Source organism: Loxodonta africana, chromosome 22, assembly GCF_030014295.1.
Source record: "Loxodonta africana isolate mLoxAfr1 chromosome 22, mLoxAfr1.hap2, whole genome shotgun sequence".
NCBI classification, from domain to species: Eukaryota; Metazoa; Chordata; class Mammalia; order Proboscidea; family Elephantidae; genus Loxodonta; species Loxodonta africana.
The window spans coordinates 27,397,079-27,416,030 of NC_087363.1; the positions used below are offsets into that span (position 1 = coordinate 27,397,079).

The 18,952-nt window shown below is 43.7% G+C and overlaps 1 protein-coding gene across 7 annotated transcripts in view; it reads right to left on the reverse strand.

The window, feature by feature from the left end:
• LARS2 (leucyl-tRNA synthetase 2, mitochondrial) overlaps positions 1–18,952 on the reverse strand; it is a 205,461-nt gene that overhangs the window by 69,728 nt on the left and 116,781 nt on the right. For all 7 annotated transcript variants that reach the window (XR_010319012.1, XR_010319011.1, XR_002785685.2 and 4 more), the window contains 4 exons: positions 11,325–11,429; positions 7,969–8,084; positions 4,688–4,971; positions 237–335 (listed from right to left, as the gene is read on the reverse strand). Coding sequence is in view for 1 of the 7 variants with exons in the window: in XM_003409701.3 (XP_003409749.1) it covers positions 237–335; positions 4,688–4,971; positions 7,969–8,084; positions 11,325–11,429 (604 nt within the window). In the remaining 6 variants the exon portion in view is untranslated. The remainder of the gene's footprint in view (positions 1–236; positions 336–4,687; positions 4,972–7,968; positions 8,085–11,324; positions 11,430–18,952) is intronic.

Consider the following 18,952-nt stretch of genomic DNA (forward strand, 5'->3'; position numbering starts at 1 on the left):
GATCACCAGCCCTTTCTTCTGAGGTGCCTCTGGGTGGACTCCAACCTCCAACCTTTCAGTTGTAGCCTGAGCACATTAACCACCTGCACCAACCAGAAACTCCTTGTCACTCTGCCTTTTATCCTTCACAGGCACTTCTCCCAATAAGCCTCTTATATATCTAATTCCATCTTGGTGTCTGCTTCTTGGAGGACTCAAACGGACACGTGCTGACGGGACTAGGCCAGGGGTTTTACCTCTGAGTATTGTGAGGGTCAGTGTATCTGAAGTAGTACCAAGCCGAATCAACAAAGGTATCCATGGTGTCCGTCTCTCTCCTGGCTGCTCCCTTGCACCTAAGAAATAAATGAGGTCCGTTGGTTGTTTTCTTTTTAAGCTTTAATGCAATTTTCCACTAGCTTTTGAGAAAGCCATGAAAATGAGGATGAATTTTAAATGTCAGAAGGATAATGTCATATCATGAACAGACAATCCGGTGAAAGCTCTCTTTTTATATTGTGCAGAACAAGATGTTTTAAAGAAATTTACAAAATAAAAATTTTAATCTTTGACAATTACAAGGCTTCACCTCTGCTTCTCCCAATTTAACCTGATAGAAAATCTAACCTAAAAGGACAAGATTATCTCTTTTGCACATTAACCTCTATTTCAGGCCTGTCAGACTGCCTTCAGCCAACGCCTATTTTATGATGCTTATGCAGGAAATCAATTTACGAAGAGAAGTTGAAAACCCAATGTACTGAGATGTGCTGAAAAATGAACTTGGGTTTTCTCTCCCACTGCTCTAGAGAGGGGCATGCACGAGGCCACCTTAGAGAAGAGGATCACCCTGAAGGCCCTGAGGGCAGTGGCATGCTGGAGCCAGCTTAGACCAGCTTACCAGAATCAACTGTTAGCATCTCTCCCCAACACTGCAATAAAAAAATAAGTGGTATCAAATTGGTAGCCTGAAATTAGCCCTGGTGGGAGTATTTACACCACTGAAATTGACAAATCAGTGTTCTCCTCCCCACTCACGGAGGAGAGCTGGTTACTAAACATTTACTAACCCACCACTGCCTAAAGGCAGCGTCCCTTCAGGAGGGTGGAGATAGCCTTACAGTTCAAGGAAGAAGATTAAGTGAGATCCTTAGGGCATGAAGGGCTGAAAAGAAGAAACAATCCTCATTCTAGGAATGGAGATGCCTGGGGAAGAACCAGATCCCACAGGGACCTAAGCGCTGAACCTTCTGAAGCACCTTCTTAGGATGGCAGGTCTGTGGGGCTATAAGAACTGGACCTGGGTGTCCAGAGCCACAACTCCTAGGAACCCAAGAGAGGGTGCCCTTGAAACAGGCTGCTCAGCCATATCTTGAACAGTACCTGAGCCAATTTTTTTTTCCTTCTTCTGTCTTCTTTCTCTCCTTTCCCTCCCCTAGCCCATCCCTGCCTCCAAGTAAGATCCTGATGTTAGCGCCCCAAATGGTTAAGTGTTAACCAATGTTTCCTCTAAGACTGTGGAAAACAAGTGATATTGATCTAAGCCTGTCAAATAAGAGGAAGGATGGCGCCAGCTACCCCCTGAGCTGATGGGATAATGGCAGGAAAAGATCAACATGTTTTGAGATATGACCACCAAAACTAAACAGAAGAAAGAGAGCACACATTCCACAAGTCCCTGAAACTTATGGCCCCTCTTCCCTTAAAAACCCGGACCTATCGGTAGTCTGGTGAGACAGACGACTTTAGGATGAGATCATTCCCCTCTGTCTCCGTATACCGGTATATCTAATAAAGCTCTTGTTTTTTTTTACCCACCTCATCCCTGTCTCAAGAATTGGCTATTTGCGGCAGGCGGCTCTAACTCGCGAAATTGCGGTAACACCCTTAGCTAAGGCTAGCACAAGGAGGGGGCTGGCTCCCTTGAAGACTCCTCAAGGCCTAGATGAGCAGTGGACCAGCATCTTGTGTCTGATGGGTAGAGCTCGCGAGTATTAGGGATCCTCTGTGGCTGTGGGAAGCCACAGCAGGAGTGGACAGTTCAGACTCGAGGCTCTTCCTTCTGAGGCACGGAGCAGGTCCAGCCTCCTCTCCTAACACCTCACTTTTGGCAATGTAAGTTCTTAGAGAACTGGGGAAGCAGGCAGGAGGAGCCCCAAGGAGAACTGCTGAACTTCCCACTACTTTAGCATGTGTGGGCATGAGTTCATTTGTAACTTAAACATAACAGAAGGGGTTGCATTAATAGCTGGGAAGCAGTTCATACTGGCTTTCAAAACAATAGCAAAGGAACAGCCACTTTGGCTCCGCCTGCCCATTTAACGCAAGTGGCTGGGAAGAGAGTGCGGAAGCCCCAGATTTCTCTGGGGCCCCCAGAAGCCCCTTGTCTTTTACTTAAGGGACCTCACACTGGGAGCAGTGATGGTCCCTGGGAGTAGGCGCCTGTGGAGAAAACAGGGTTTCGAACCAATTAGTTCTGGTTCAAACCCCTGTGAGAATCTGCATTTCCAACAGGTTCCCAGGCAGTATTAATGTTGTTGGTTAGGGACCAATTCTCAGAACCACTAGTGGAGCAGTGGTTCTCCAAATTTATTACACGTGAGAATAACCCGGTCAATAAACCTGGGTGGAAATGCAAATTCTCAGCAGGGGTTCAAGCCAGAGCAAACAAGCCTGGAGGGAATCCTGTTTATTACCACCGAAGGGCTGCTTTAGATGAACGATCGCAACAGTGCCTCTCTAAATGAAAGCCAATCAACCAGAACACAGATACTATTTTGGGAAGTAATTAGAAGACTGAGGTTACTTTCCCCTCTTCACCACTAATGCAATGGTACAAGTTAGGAAGAAAAGGTAGGGCTCAATTTCTAAAAGCAATAACATCTAGCTAAAAGCTGCCATGCAGATTTTCTTTGTAACAGTCATGTTGGATTTGAAGATGGCACATTTAATTGCTAATGCTAAAAACTGGACAACATGGAAGAGGCCACTTGGCAAGTGGGGGAAGAGACAATGATGGTGATGACATTATTTATTATTAGCTACCGTAGCAATAACAGCAACCAAATGCTTGACAGGTACCACCTCATTTAACTCCTGGGAACTATGAGGTAGGTATTATTCGTGTCCCCATTTTGCAGATTAGTAACTAGGGTTCAGAGAGGTTAAGGAACACACCCAAGGTCTTGGAGCTCAAAAGCCAGGGACCCACATCTGCTGGACTCAGGTGCCTGCAGTCCTTACCACTGGCTGTCCCACTTGGCCACACTGGCTCAGAGGCTCTCAGCTCTGAGCCCTGCTGTCCAGGAATCCTGCAGCAGGGTAGGAAACCTTACCCCCTATCAGCAAGGCCCACTGCTGCAACTGCTGGGCTGAAGGCCACCATTGCCTCCAGCAGAGAAGCCCTTTGTCATTGCTTTTCAACAAAGAAGTGCCATTCTCCTCTGGGAGCCCAAGGCTCTACCCCAAAATGGCCCAGAGCTTCCTATGTTCCTGACCACATGCCCCTGTCTCAAATCTCAAAGCCACCTGGATGAGAAGCTGGGAGGACGGACGGCAGTGAGGCGTCCATTTCCTAAATGCCTGCTAGGTGCCAGGCACTGGGTGGGATTACCTGTGTTAATTCTAATCTCTTAAACAGCTCTTCAAAGCTTAGAGAGGTTAAGTGACTTTCCCAAGGCTACACAGCTGGTAAGAGGCAGAGCTGGGACTTGAATCCATTAGTGTCTGAGCCTTTCAACTACACTATGTGGTTACCTAACCACCAATCTAGTAATTCAGCTCTGTACTGGTGGAGGACAAAATTTATTTAAAGAATACTCTCATCATGATCTATAAGGCAGACAAAAAAGGACTTCTATATACAAACCAAAACCCAAACCCACAGCCATCGAGTCGATTCCAACTCAGAGTGACCCTATAGGACAGAGCAGAACTGCCCCACAGGTTGCCAAGGCAGTAAATCTTTACGGAAGCAGACTTTCACATCTTTCTCCCGCGGAGCGGCTGGTAGGTTCAAACCACTAACCCTTCCGTTAGCAGGCTGGCGCTTTAGCCGCTGCACCACCAGGGCTCCTTTCTCTATATAAAGGGGAAGGAAAACACTAGAGTTGTGTAACTGTTATTTACTGATTTAATCAGCTGCTATGGCATCATAAAAAAATCACACTTGAGACATAGCAGGGAACTGACAGAGAAACATAATCCTAATTTCCAAATGAGGAGAAAGGAATTGTGGTGTGTTTCAGTATACTAAAGGTTGAAACCCATGAGCACACTCGCTGTCTTAGCAACGACTCTGCTACTTGCAATAAAATCCCCACTGCTATCACAGTCACTATGTTGGAAAACTTGTCAGGTGGAAAGAAAACATTTTCTCTCATCTTCACAGAAGCTCTTTGGAATATAAAATGGAAGAAAGTGGCTTTTTACAAAGCTTTGATGAAAGTGTGAGCTTCAGCCTCAGTCAGATCAGGTGATTCTGAGGCAGGCCGGAAGTGACACTGCTGCTCCTACCAGCGCAGGGGAGGGGAGAAGGTGCCATCTCAGGAGCTGGTCCACTGCTTCCAGCACCTTCCCTCAAAGGTCCCAGAAGACCTGCGCTCTTCTTTCTGGCCTGGCAGAAGTCATGGAAGAAGGGAGCCAAGCTGGCACCAGGAGGCAGGAGGAAGCTGGAGGCCCCAGCGGGTTGGGGGACCTGGCTCCTTACCTGGGACAGGAGCAGTTCACCCACTCCAAAGCCGTGGCTAGCGGGGAGCCTCCCTTGCCAGTGAAGGATGAGATGCTGGGCAGGGTCACGGGCAAGTCCTCCAGGGGTACAGGCACGGGGCCGCAGGCTGGGCAGTGGACAATGGGGATTGGCGTACCCCAGTACCGCTGCCTCGAGACCAGCCAGTCTTTCAGCTTATCACTGGTCACGTCTCCACCCACCCTCTTCCTCCGGGCTTTCTGAGTCAGGGCCTGAAAAGCATCCTGCCGGGTCATACCTGTGAACTAGGGGGGAAAGGAGAGATCTTATTCCTTTCTTCATGAGAACCAGCTGCCACCCCCACCCCCGTACTACTGTTTTCCTGTTTGCTTCTTCCAAGGGGTCAGCTCTGGGCAGGGCCACACTATGACCTGTGCAGGCCCCGCCTCCATAGAAAAATGTAAAGTTATGTTTACAACTGCGTTGATATAAATGCAAATGTAATTTAAGATCTTAAGACTTCATTTTTTTCTTCCTGATTTTAAAAGAAATTAAGATTTCTCCTTGGGGTTCCCTAAAAGTATTGTGGGCCCTAGGCCCTGTGCCTGGTGGCTAAGTCAGCCCTAGTTCTATGGCCCATTATCACCTGAGCCCTGTGACATCCACAGGGATGACCAAACATCAGCATTTAGCTGCCAGTTAAGAGCTGTATATGTCTTTTTTCCCTAATAGAGGAAAAGAAAAAGTCAATCTTTTTTTTTTTTTTTCCAAGTTGTAGAGTTAGGGGAAAAATTCAATCTTATCCTAAAACAGAAGGAATTCAGGCAAGGAGGGGAATGGATTGAATTGAGGTCTTGGCTTGAACGAACATTCTTCTTGTATTTAAATGCTCCCATTTTATAGGCACCCAGGCAGAACAGGTATAGTACAAAAGAGAAATTCTCTTTTACCCCACACTTTTCAGAGAACCAAACTAATTATAAGAATCAAGGAAGCGTGGCTCGCCAACAACCTGGGTTGTGGTCCTTGGAATTGGTTCAGTGAGGACACACTGCACACCTACTATGTGCTAGGCTTGTGCTAGGCCTTGGGAGTGCAAAGATCAATAGGCTCTGGCCCCTGCCCTCAAAAAGCTTATACTCATGAGGCATAAAGAGTAAGAAATGTAGCTATGTTTGCCAAATGCAGCCCTTTTCATTAACAGTCTGAAGTAAGTGAAGTGTCTTCTGAAGTACGGAGTTCTCCACCAAGGGACCACTGACTCATCTGGGAGGATATTTTCTGTTCTGTACTACCACTATCATATCCTGTGACATTATCACATACGATGCAAATTATAACAAGCTCCCTCAAAAGTCTCTCTTCTCCGTGGATTACTCATGGTCCTACATTCTAGAAGCTCATGGATGGGAGGGGCCTTCCATCATCCATTCTCCTTCCATCCATTGAAAGAATGAATTCCTTTACCCTATACATTCAGTCTAGAGCCAGAGGAGAATCCAACAGACTAAGAAGCTATCTGAAAGAAGCCAGGAAGCACAGTTAATGCTCAGAGCTCTATATTAAAGACTGGGCACTTCCTAAACCTAATTTTGGCCACGAGTGTCCCCTTTCTTGCCCTGAAGAGAGTTATCTGGGGACCCCTTACAGACCCCTTGGCTTAGCTCTGCTCCAGTATGGTTTGGCTCTCCTCCATTTCCAGGCAGCCTGCTCAGATGAGGTCTAAAAACAGAGCTTAGGATCGACATCTTAGAGCATGACTCATGTCTGGGGATACAATTTATGAAGTGAGGGCGCAAGCATGAGATCAGAGCGTAATTCCTTATAGAGGGAAAAACCTGGCTGTTCCCTTATTCTGACTCTTTAAAAAAAGATCCTGTAGTCAGGTGATCCCAAACCTGAAAGGCTTGGATCTCTAGGTCAAATTAAATTAGGATCATTCAGAGTGAGGCCAGGAAATGCCTCCCAGGTGACTCAGAGACAGTCAGGTGTGGGACCAGTACCCAAACCAGCAGTTCCCAAACTCTGCTACACATTAGAATCATCTGGGGAGCACTGAACACTCTTAAGGTCCAAGTCATGCCCTCCTCCCCAACCCCATTCAGTCAGAGTACTATCTGGGGGTAGGACTTAGGCATCAGTACTTAAAAAAATTTCCAGATGTTTTCAGTGTGCAGCCAAGTTTACAAAAGCAGGCTCTATGCCAGTACTTCTCAAACTTTAATGTGATAGGTAGGAATCACTGAGGGATCTTACTAGACTGGGTTGGGGGCTTGAGACTCTACAGGTCTTAGATGATCCCGATGCCCTGGTCCCAGGGAGCACACTTTGAGTTCCAAGGTTCTAGGCCAGTGATTCCCAAAATGTGGTCCTTGGACCAGCAGTAGTGGTATCACCTGGAAGCTTGTTAGAAATGCAAATTTCACTCAGGACCTACTGACTCAGACTCTCTGGGGGTGAGAGCCAGGCAATCTGTGGTTTAACAAGGCCACCAGGTGATTCTGATATGTGCTCAAGCTGAAAATCACTGTCTGAGCCATTTCCCACTTCTCCCACCCCATCCCTACCTAGCTCTTCCATCATACTTTCTGCCTAGTTCAACAGTGAGGCTGGGCTCAAAGCCTAACAGGGTTACCACCTTCAAGTGCTGCTGACCCATGCTAACAAGAGATACCCATTGCCAGTGAGTCGATTCTGGCTCATAGCAACCCTACAGGACAGAGTAGAACTGCCCTATAGGGTTTCCAAGGCTGTAATCTTTACGGAAGCAGACTGCCACATCTTTCTCCTGAGACGCAGCTAGTGGTTTCGAACTGCTGACCTCTTGGTTAGCAGCCAAGTGTTTAACAACTGTGCCACTAGGGCTCCTTCACAAGAGATAACCTTGACCAAATAAACATGACTCCAATTTCTCTGTTTACTTGTACATGAGTTAAACTTCAGGTGGAAATAAGGCAGTAATTTGGGAAGAACAGAGACCTTCTCTCAGAAGAACAATTTCAGCTATTTCTCCTAAGGAACCAGTTTGCCTAGAAGAGGCAGAAGATGCCCCAAATAAAATCTTGTTACTTCAATACTATACTACTCTAGGACTGGGCTCAACTTTGAGTTGATAAACTTCTAGATCTTGAAAAAGAATACTACTTTGTTTTCATAGATGACGAAGTAAGGCTGCAAGGCTGTTATGTATGGGGGTGAGTGAAGCAGCAGGTTATAATTCACATTTGTAGGAAAACCCTCATCAAATTCAAGTCCGTGATTTTAGATGTAAATTCTTAAGGCTCATGCCATGGGGTACCAACCTCAGCAGAATTGACCAGTCTCTCCGTGCCATCTGGCGACATTTCAATAACCTCAGAGTAGGACAGACCTAAGGTTTGGGCTAAGAGGGTGTCTTCTGAGCTCGTGCTGGGAATTCCTATTTAGAGGGGAAGAAACACAAAACATCTCCTTTGCAAAATAATCAATACATCACAAAACTAATTGACAGCGCTGACACTCAGCTTTAGCTTCTTTAAGGAGACTCTCTGCCTTTTTTAACTATAAAATTTACACAACCACATTCCAAAAATTCATTGGAAAAATGGAGAGCAGACTTGGAGAATCTTAGCAGCCTAACACAACCAGTTTATCATAATGGTATTATTTTCTTTAAGTCTTTCTCCCTTTGCTTAGTTTTTCTTTTCTTTTTTAAATAGCTTTAACTCCATATAATTTTGAATGCTTTTTTTATCACTAAAATAGTAAATCACAAGCATTTGGGGAATTCCCTCAGTGACAGACGACAGTGGCTTTCTCTTGTGAAACAAAGCTGACTCCTCTGGAATTTCCTAGATTGATAATAGGTAGAGAGCTGCGGTTGAGTCAACTCTGACTCATGGTGACCTGATATACAACAGAAAGAAATGCGCCTTGGTCTCTGTGTCATCATCTTGATCGCCGACATGTTCGAGTCCATTGTCGTGGCTATCGTGCCAATCCATCTCACCAAGTCTCCTTCACTCATCCTGGCCCTCTATTTAACCCAACATGATTCCCTTCTCTAGCAATTAGTCGCTCCTGATGATGTGTCCGAAGCAAGCAAGTCAGACAATGTGCTATTATTCATTGGGTAATTTTCAGTAGATCTCCAGGCCTTTCTTCCTACTCTGTATTAGTCTGGAAGCTCTGATGAATCCTGTCTACCATGGGTGACCTGCTGGTATTTGAAATACTGGTGGCACGGCATCATAGCAACACATAAGACACCACAGTACGACAGACAGCAGACAGATGAGTGGTGGGGCATTTCCTAGCAAACTCCACTTAGTCAGGAAGTCGAAAGCTGGCAACTGTTTCTTCCTGCTGTGCTTTGCTCCTGAAGGCAAAAGTACGTTCTGAGTAGACATTTATTCTTCAATTCACCTACATGCTTGAGGAGACAGAGTGGAGCATAAGTAAATCACTCATCCAGAGGGGCCCAGGCCTGATGTTTTGACTTCAGCTATTCATCAAAACAGGCTTTTTACAGTTGTCGGTTCTGTAGGGCTTGGTTTCTCAACCTTGGCACCACTGACATTTTGGACTAGATAATCCTTTGTTGTGGGGGGCTGCCCAGTGCATTGTAGGATGTTGACCAGCATCCCTGGCCCCCACCAGTAGCACTCCCTTAGTTAAAATAACAAAAAATGTGTCTAGAAATTGCCAAATGTTCCCTGCTGGCAAAATCGCCCCTGGTTGGGAAACCCCGCAGAGGGGTCATCCGTCGAAACTGCGGATGTTCTTGTGCACACATCACGTGGTAACTGAGAGATACAAAACTAAGGGCAATGCACAGAGCACTTAGGTCAGAGCTCTGCCAACACCGCTCCAAAAGGGTGGTTTAATGTTTGAGGAGTCCCTGGGTGGTGCCAACAGTTAATGTGCATGGCTATTAACAGAGAGGTTGGTGGTTCAAGTCCACCAGAGATGCCTTAGAAAAAAGGCCTGGTGATCTACTTCTGAAAAACCAGGCACTGAAAACTCTATGGAGCAGAGTTCTATTCTGACACACACAGGATCACCTTGACAGCAACTGTTTTTGTTTTCTGTTAAATGTTTGGGAGATGTGTTCTAAAAAACTCTTTGGTGTGATGGAAAATTCTGTGGTATGATGAAAAGCTCTGTGGTACCGCAGAAATCTCTGCGGTGTCCCAGGTGCCATGGCTGACAAAAAGCACCTAATGAAACGAATAAATGTTCAGAGTGAACTTGAAGGATACTGAAGAATGAGGACAAATGGTAAGCAGTAAATACTACAGAAAGGTGTTTACGGTCATGAAGAAAAAAAGAATCACTTCCTACCACCCCGAAGTGTATGATGAGGAGCAATGTTCGAAAGGGAACGTCATGGCCACATCATTTATTTGGCCACACAAAGAATGCACTGGGCCATGGTGCTGGTGATGTGACCCTCAGTAGAATTCACGGAACCATCCGTAACAGTACAGATGGGATGAGGAAATACGGCTTCATTTCTGTGTATTTTTGCTCTGTTCTTTGTGGAGGGCCAGAAACAGTAATTTAGAAACGTTAATTTTGCAAGAAACCAAGACAACAGGAAAGTCAATTCTCTGTGCACCTTTAAAAATTCAGATTTTTCTCCCCTTCAGAATTCTCAATATTTGTGACAGTAATCTGACTCAAAATAATTAAAAAAAAAAAAAGCTACACCAACAAGAGCTTCCTTTATTGTTTACCCTGGCTCATTATCTTCATAAATTTTCCTCTACAATATGCATAAAAGTAATGGAAGGAATGATTTCCTTTAAACAACACATTTTCTGGGTTTAAATGGTCAGGGGAGAATGATTTGAATGGCTTCATGTCTGTTTTCTGTTTAGATGTTTCTTCAAATCACTGTCAAAAACTGACCTGAGCGTTATAAGGAAAACATGATTTTTATAAGAAGTGCTATTTCTTCTGTGTGCTAGGAAATAGAGAGTGTGGAAATCACTTTCTCTGCAGGGTTTCAGCATTTGGAGACTGGACGGAATCTACAGTAGGAACGTTAGCAGACAGAGACGCAAGGGTCCATTCTAAAGGCAGGGGACCTTGGGCAGGGCCATCTTCTGGTTTCCATTCCTTTGTTCAGTCTCTGACTTCCTGTTACGTGACGGTAGTTCAGAACGTTCACGAATGAGTAAGACTGCCAAGGACATCCAATTTACAGTTCTAAATACGCCTTCAATTTTACTGCCGTTTCATGCTCCTTTTCTTGAATAGCTCAAGTTCACCTCCTCCACAAAGCTTTCACCAAAAACCCAGCCCACGTCGATCATTTGTGTTTTGAACCCCCAGCTCAGCAGTTGCTGTTGGTTTTATGAATTCTGAAACTGCATTTTCATCTGAGTTGTACTGCCCCCCACGTCTTAGGTACAAGTCTCACCAACTAGTTCTAAGGCACGGTCTGCGGACCAGATACGTTCTTGTTATTCTCAGTAGCAACTAGCAAAGTACAATATACTTAGTATGTTTTCAAAATGCAGTTCTTAAGTAAGGGATGGTTAAATGAAGGGGCATTCATTTTTACAAAATCATGGATCAATAGTTGGTTCTTCCAGTTGACAGCAATAAGTTAGTATTTTGATTTTAAGACTGCAAGATATAGTCCCCTGATTACATGTTAATAGCCGCTTACCTATTTTTGAATCCAGAGAGCCTTCAGAGTCTGCTTTGGCCATGATAACCACAGGCACCTCCTGCTGGGTGAGCATGTTCACAGCCATCACGGGTGTGAGGCAATCTGAAAATGAATGCAAATAACCGTGGACGCCAGTCAACTGGGACACCAACACCGTCTGATCTCAGAGCAGACAAGTGAGAAAAAAAAGCATTAGAACTTCTGTGTTTTGTGCTAATTGTTAAAGAATTTGTTCTTTGAAGGGCATTAATAGATAATTCACACCAGAGGAAAATCAAAAGATTATACAGCACACTGGAAAACGTTCATCTGTGCTCATAAACAAAGAAGTGAAAATGGTATTTTTGCCTTCCATATGTTTATGGTAGGGATAAAGACATTCCCACCACCCTCCTTTTCCTTCTAAAAAATACCTCAAATAAACAGAAGAATGAGGAACACAAATCTATCTACAGTGAAGTTAAGGCGTCTGGAATTCTAAGCCACTACACTTGAAGATGGAAGTAGGGAGGGGAGTAGTAAATGACTGAGCAGAGAGAAGGAAAGAGATTTTCAAATAGATAAAGTCAAACATTTCCTCCCAAGTAACTTTTCTTTGAATACACTAAAGGATGTGCTCCAGCAAAATGAAGGAATAAATCAAGAAAGAGACAGGCAGGGGAACCCAGGGAACAGAGGGTCCAACAAAGGAAAGAGAGTAAGCACATACAGAACAAAACAGAGGGAAGTCCTAGGATGACAGACGTATGGCAGAGGCCTGGAGTGGCCAGTCAGGTTTGAGCAGGATAGAGGGCCCCAGAAGGCATCTTCAGGAAAACAGGGAATCGAAAGATTATCTGGCAGGTTGGAATATGTAGAAAACTATATTGAGAGGAGTTTTAAAGAGCTGTTGGAAGGTGTGGGAAGACAGCTAGAAATTAAAAAAGCACAAAGCAAATGAAAAAATAAATAAGCAATTTATGAGCCCCAGGAAAAATTGAAAGTTATTTAAGTAGGAAAATGTAATCATAATATGCTTGAACAACATTTATGTGATCATATTAAAATGCTTAATTTGGATTTATCCAAAAATGTTGCCGTCTGTAACGAAGCTTGTTACAACTGCTACAGCTGGGAGAAGAACCATACGTAACGTTTTTCTCACTGAGTATACACAGGTTCAGAAGCATAAAGACTCAAAAAAAATCCCCCCAAAAAAGAAGGGATGGGGGTGTAAACAAGCAATTAGTATGTTAAGTTTATTTCCAACATAAGCAATTAACAGTTATAATTTATTTAATGCTTACTATTTACAACACTTGCCGTGTAACTAAATAAAACATGTTTTATAAACCCCAAAGTTAAAATAAACCTAGGAATCAGGAGTTATATTTTAAAAAGGTAAAGGCAGGCTCTGCAGGCATCTAAGCACGCTCTTATCTTCCTTCACCTTGGGTGTCAGGAAGTATGGGGTGAGGTCTGCAAGGCTGCGGTCAGCAAGCACCCCCGGCACAGGTGGGGGCGGAGAATCTGCTGCCTGAGCCGCCTGCGCAGTCTAATTTTCAAGATACACATACATGGGAACATGGATTAAGTAGTTAAGACTACATTTTGCCTCCTCAAAGAAGAGGTATATATTTTTGAATTCTGTAATGATGATATAATGCTATCAGGAGGACAGAAGCTGTGGGATGGTAGAATAAGAATAAAGACCTTTACCTACCATAATAGGAAGCCACTAGGTAATGTCTATAAGGAGCTCTGGTGGCACAACGGTTAAGTGCTTGGCTGCTAACTTAACAGTCGTTGGTTTGAACCCACCCAGAGGCTCCATGGGATAAGACCTGGCAATTTCCTTTCGTAAAGATTACAGTCAAGAAAACCCTACGGCGCAGTTCTACTCTGTCACATGGGGTCACTGCGAGTCAGAATCAACTAGACAGCATCCAACAACAACAAAAAAAGTAATGTCTAGAATTGGTAAATTAGAGACAGTGGTGTAGACATACCACACAGGCACACGGAAGTCCGTACCAAAGAAAGAGCTTGTGGCTCAGACTGCCAGTTACCCCAATATTCACCTTCCCTTCCTGTTCAGCAGTAGAAGTTTTAGTTGGATACGTGACTGCCGAGCTAATGGCAGCACTGTTCAGCTTCCCTTGGAGCTTGGTGTGGCCGTATGGTTATGTACAGAAGCAACTTCAAGGTCACGTCCTCAAAGGGAAGAAGTAGGCCCTTCTTTTTCCCCTTTTCACTTGCTGAAATACATGTGAGGTGTACGGTATCTTAGACCACACCAGCAAAGGCAAGACACTAGGAAGGGCAGAGTAGGGAGACAGAAAGAGACCCAACTGCCTCACAAAGCAGAGCTGTCACACCTGCTCGGAGTTTAACGTGAACAAGAAATAAACTTCTGTCTTCTAAAGCCACTGTTTTTCTAGGACTCATGGCTGCCAAACTTATACCTTAAATAATACATACTTAAGTAATACATGGAAACCCTGGTGGCATAGTGGTTAAGTGCTATGGCTGCTAACCAAAGGGTCGGCAGTTTGAATCCACCAGGCGCTCCTTGGAAACTCTATGGGGCAGTTCTACTGTGTCCTATAGGGTCGCTGTGAGTCGGAATTGACTTGACGGAACTGGGTTTGGTTTTTTGGGTTTAATATGTATCACTTGGATCTAAAAAACACAAATTAAAGTTTTTAAAACAGATGAAAATTAATCTTGAAGGGCTATTTTATATCTGATAAATTAGCAAAAAACTTGTAGAAGGGTAACACCAATGCTTGTGAAATCCCAGTGAAATGCATGTATCATTGGATATGGCACTTTAAACTGATAACGGCCCTTTTGGAAACCAATAAAGCAACATGCAGCAAAGAACTAGAAAAATGTTCATACCCTTTGACCAAAAAAATCCCACTCTTGGTAATGTCTCCTAAGGAACCAATTCTGCAGAAGCAAAGGGCTATCTGGACACGAATGTTTATAGCAGCTGTCTCTATAATAGGCCCAAACACGAAAAGACCAAATGTTCAACACGATGGGGGAGATTTGCGATACTATGGTTCATGGACTGGATGGAATACTATGTATGGATTAAAAAACAATTGTGAAGCCTGCATGAAAACAGGAAAACATTTTCTGATACCACATTAGGCAAAGACCAGGAAACAAAGAGGCAGACGCAGTCTGACTGTCAAGATACATATTCATGGAAACATGGATTAAGCAGTTATGACCACACACAAAACAATGAAGCTGAATCACTGCCTCCCACCATACACAAAAATTAACTCAAAATGGATTAAAGACCTAAATGAAACAGCTAAAACTACAAAACTCTGAGAAGAAAACCCAGGGTAATCATCCTGACTTGGGTTAGGTGATGGTTTCTGACATACGACACCAAAAGCATAAGCAACAAAAGAAAAACAGAGAAACTGGGCTTCATCAACATCAACAGCTTTCATGCTGCAAAGGACACCATCTTGAGAGTGAAGACAACAACCCACAGGATGGGAGAAATTTTCTGCAAATCATGCATCTAATAAGGAACTTAACATCTAGAATATATAAAGAACTCTTACAACTCAATAATGAAAAGGCAAATAGGCAAAGGATCTGAACAGGCATTTCTCTGAAGGTACACAAATGGCCAATAGGCACAGGAAAAGGTGCTCCACATTATTAGCCATCAGGAAATGCACATTAAAACCCCAATGAGAAACCACTTCACGCTCACTAACTAAAAAAAACTAAATCGGATGCAGTCCAGTGGATTCCGACTCATAGCGACCCTACAGGACAGAGTAGAACTGCCCCATAGGGTTTCCAAGGAGTGCCTGGTGGATTCGAACTGCTGACCTTTTGGTTAGCGGCCAAGCTCTTAACCACTACGCCACCAGGGTTTCCCCTACGCTCACTAGGATGGTAGAATCAAGAAACAGGTAACAATGTTGGTGACGATAATGGAGAAAATGGAACCCTCACACACTGCTGATGGGAATGTAAAATAGCATAGCTGCTCTGGAAAACAGTCAGGCAGTTCCTCAACTGCTTAAACACAGTTACCGTAAAATCCAAAAAACCAAACCCACTGCCATCGAGTCAGTTCTGACTCAGCGACCCTACAGAACAGAGCAGAACTGCCCTATAGGGTTTCCAAGGCTATAATCTTTACGGAAGCAGACTGCCACATCTTTCTTCTGTTGAGTGGCTGGTGGGTTCAAACCGCTGACATTTCGGTTGGCAACGTGAGTGCTTTAGCCACTGTGCCACCAGGGATCCTCGGAGTTACCATAAAACCAAAAAAACCCAAACCCATTGCCGTCGAGTCGATTCCAACTCATACCGACCCTATATGACCCAGTAATTCTGCTCCTAAGTATATGTTCAAGAGAAATGAAAACGATGACCACATAAAAATTGTATACACATGTTTATGGCAACATTATTCACAACAGCCAAAAGTGGAAACAACCCAAATGTCCATTAACTGATGAATGGATAAATAAAATGTGGCATATCCACCCAATACAATATTTTATTATTCTGCAATAAAAAGGAATGAAGTACTGATACATGCTTCAACATGGATGAGCCCTGAAAATATAATATAAAGTGAAAGAAACCAGTCACAAAGGACCATGTATTGTATGATTCCATTTATATGAAATGTCCGGAACAAGCAAATCTATGGTGACAGAAAGAAGATCAGTGATTGCCTAGAGCGGGGAGTAACAGGAGCAGTGTCTGTCGGGGGTGACTGCTACAGGATTTCTTCTGCGGATGATGAAAATGTTCTAGCAGTGATTGTGGTGATGGTTACACAACTCTCTGAATATATGAAAACCAATGAATTGTATACTTCGAACGGGTGAATTATATCTCAATAAAACTATTACCAAAAAACATAATATAAAAAAAGATGCAAAGTATTGCATTACAAGGTCAGACATTTTCATTTTTCCACATGTAAGATCTATTATACCAGTTTTTTTGCTTCTAAATTTTATTTACTTTGTTATTGTTGCTGAGAACATACACAGCAAAACATACACCAATTCAACAGCTTCTACATGTACGATTTAGTGACACTGATTACATTCTTTGAGTTGTGCAACAATTCTCACCCTCCTTTTCTGAGGTGTTCTTTCCTCATTAACATAAACTCACTGGCCCCTAAGGTTCTGATCTAATCTTTCAAGTTGCTGCTCTCACTTTCATCCCACATAGACAGTTCTTAAAAGAGTATAATGTTCAAGGCAGACATTTTTTACTAGTTAAGCTAAACTGTTAATTGGTTCCAAGAAGATTTCAGGGGATATTTTTTTTGAATATTTTGGTTTTAAGAAAGACTTCAGGGTTTAAGGTTTAAAGATTATCTTGGGGCAATAGTTTCAGGGGTTCAACTAGCCTTCGTAGCTCCAGAAAGTCTGGGGTCCATGAAAATTCCAAATCTGTTCTATATTTTCCCCCTTTTGAGCAGGATTCTTCTATGGAATCTTTGATCAAAAGAGTCAGTAATGGTATTTGGACACCATTCAGTTCTTCTGGTCTCATGGCAAAAGAGGCAGTTATTCATGGAGGTTATTAGCCACACACTCCATGTCCTCCACCTATTCCTGACGCTTCTTCTTCCTCTGTTGCTCTAGGCGAATAGAGACCAATTGTCGTGATTTGGATGGCCACTTGCAAGCTTTTAAGACCCCAGGTACTACACAACAAACCAGGAGATAGAAACAAACTAGTAAGTAGAACAGAAGCACTGAACACATTATTATGCAAATTACCTGGGATCTCCCATGAAACCATGACCCTAAATGTTCAAACCAAGGAACCAAGTCCCATGAGGTGTCTGGTTGTACATAAGCAGCCTCAGCAGCTATTCTTTTGTTTTTTTTTTTCACTGTTGTACATGTATCTATTACAGAACTTTTGCAAATTCAACTTTTTATAGTTTAACAACTTATTGACAACAATTACAACAATCAGCTGTGAAACCCTACCCTTAATCAATGAGATTTTTCCATCACCGTTAACCTTCCTTTTTCCCCTCCCTCCCACCCCTGTAACCTAACCACTAATAAAGTTTGGTCTCTGTGCATTTGCCTTTTATTGTCCTTTTACATAAGTATTACACCAGTTTTTAAATAAACGGAGCCCTGGTGGCGCAGTGGTTAAAGAGCTTGGCTGCTAGCCAAAAGGTCAGCAGTTCAAATCCACCAGCCACGCCTTGGAAACCCTTTGGGGCAGTTCTGCTCTGTCCTATAGGGTTGCGATGAGTTGGAATCGACTCAATGGCAATGGTTTGGTTTGGTTTTTCATAATAAAAAAAATTTTACTCTTTGAACTTAAGTATTAGCAGATTTGTAATGAACGCACAGTAACAACCACCATACTATCACTGGCCAAAATCTACTTCTTAAAAAGAATAAAATTAAAATCTGAAGTTCCTAACCAGGTCTAGTGTTCTTCAAATTTCCAGGTAGTCAGGCTGGCGATGTGAAGTGACTGAAGCATTTTACATTAGTGGTTAGAATAGAGCTAAAGCACTTTTCATAATTGCAGAGGAAAACTTTCAGACAAAAAGATGCCCTGTGCTCTCAGGGCACTCATTGCAAAGATGGCAGGTCTCTCACACCCTCTGAAAAGACAGGCGAATGACTGTCGACCAGTGTTCGTCAGAGCGGTGCCCCATGCAGCTTGTTCCCCGGAATGCTCAGTGGAAACCAGGTGAACAGTGAGCACCAGAAGCTCAGTGGTGACATGCTCTCAAAGTCACGGTGGCCCTCAGTACATCAGGCGTTCTCAGGAGTCCAGAAGCGAGATACCTGTTTATTTTTGCTTCTTCCAGATTATTTCAGCACAGGAGCATTTCCCCTCCCTATAACATCTACTGGACTCCCTGGATGGAGCAAGGGTTAGCATGCTCGGCTGCTAACTGAAAGGCTGGAGGTTCAAGTCTACCCACAGGTGCCTTGAAAGAAAGGCCTGGCAAACTACTTCCGAAAAATCAGCCATTGAAAACTTTATGGTGCACAGTTCTACTCTGACACACATGAGGTCACCATGAGTCAGAACTATCTAGATAGAGACAGGTTTGTTTGTTTGTTTTTTAGTAACATCTATTAACATGTGCTGAAAGAAGGCTACTAGAACAATCTGGCTAAAAACCAAGCCATAATCCCAGGATTGCAGCTTCTGCTCCTCACCCTTTTGTCCCAGCCCCATGCGGATGCTCTGGAGACAGGGGCAAAACAACAGAGCGATTATTTAATGTGCAGGGCTTCAGGGAGATGAGGCTCTTGCTGCCTGACGCCTCGTTAACAACAGGGTTCTAAGCTGGCCTTTAGAGAGACCTTTTGGCAAAAAATACATGCGGTGTAGACCACTGGTGACTCAGAGCTGAAGCATGTGGTTCCACAGCTCCAGAGCTTGAATATTTTAATACCAGGAAAGTAAGAAAAGACTCCAGGAAAAAGCAGAGCAGCTTCTAGAACTCCAGTGACGTTTCCCTACTGATGCTTTTTCTGGCCTCTAGTTCCTATCGAGTCAGGGCATACGTAAGTCACAACAGGCAGCTGAGAAAAGGCAGCAACGCCAGTGATCATGGAAGCAACTGAATTTTAAGGACTCTA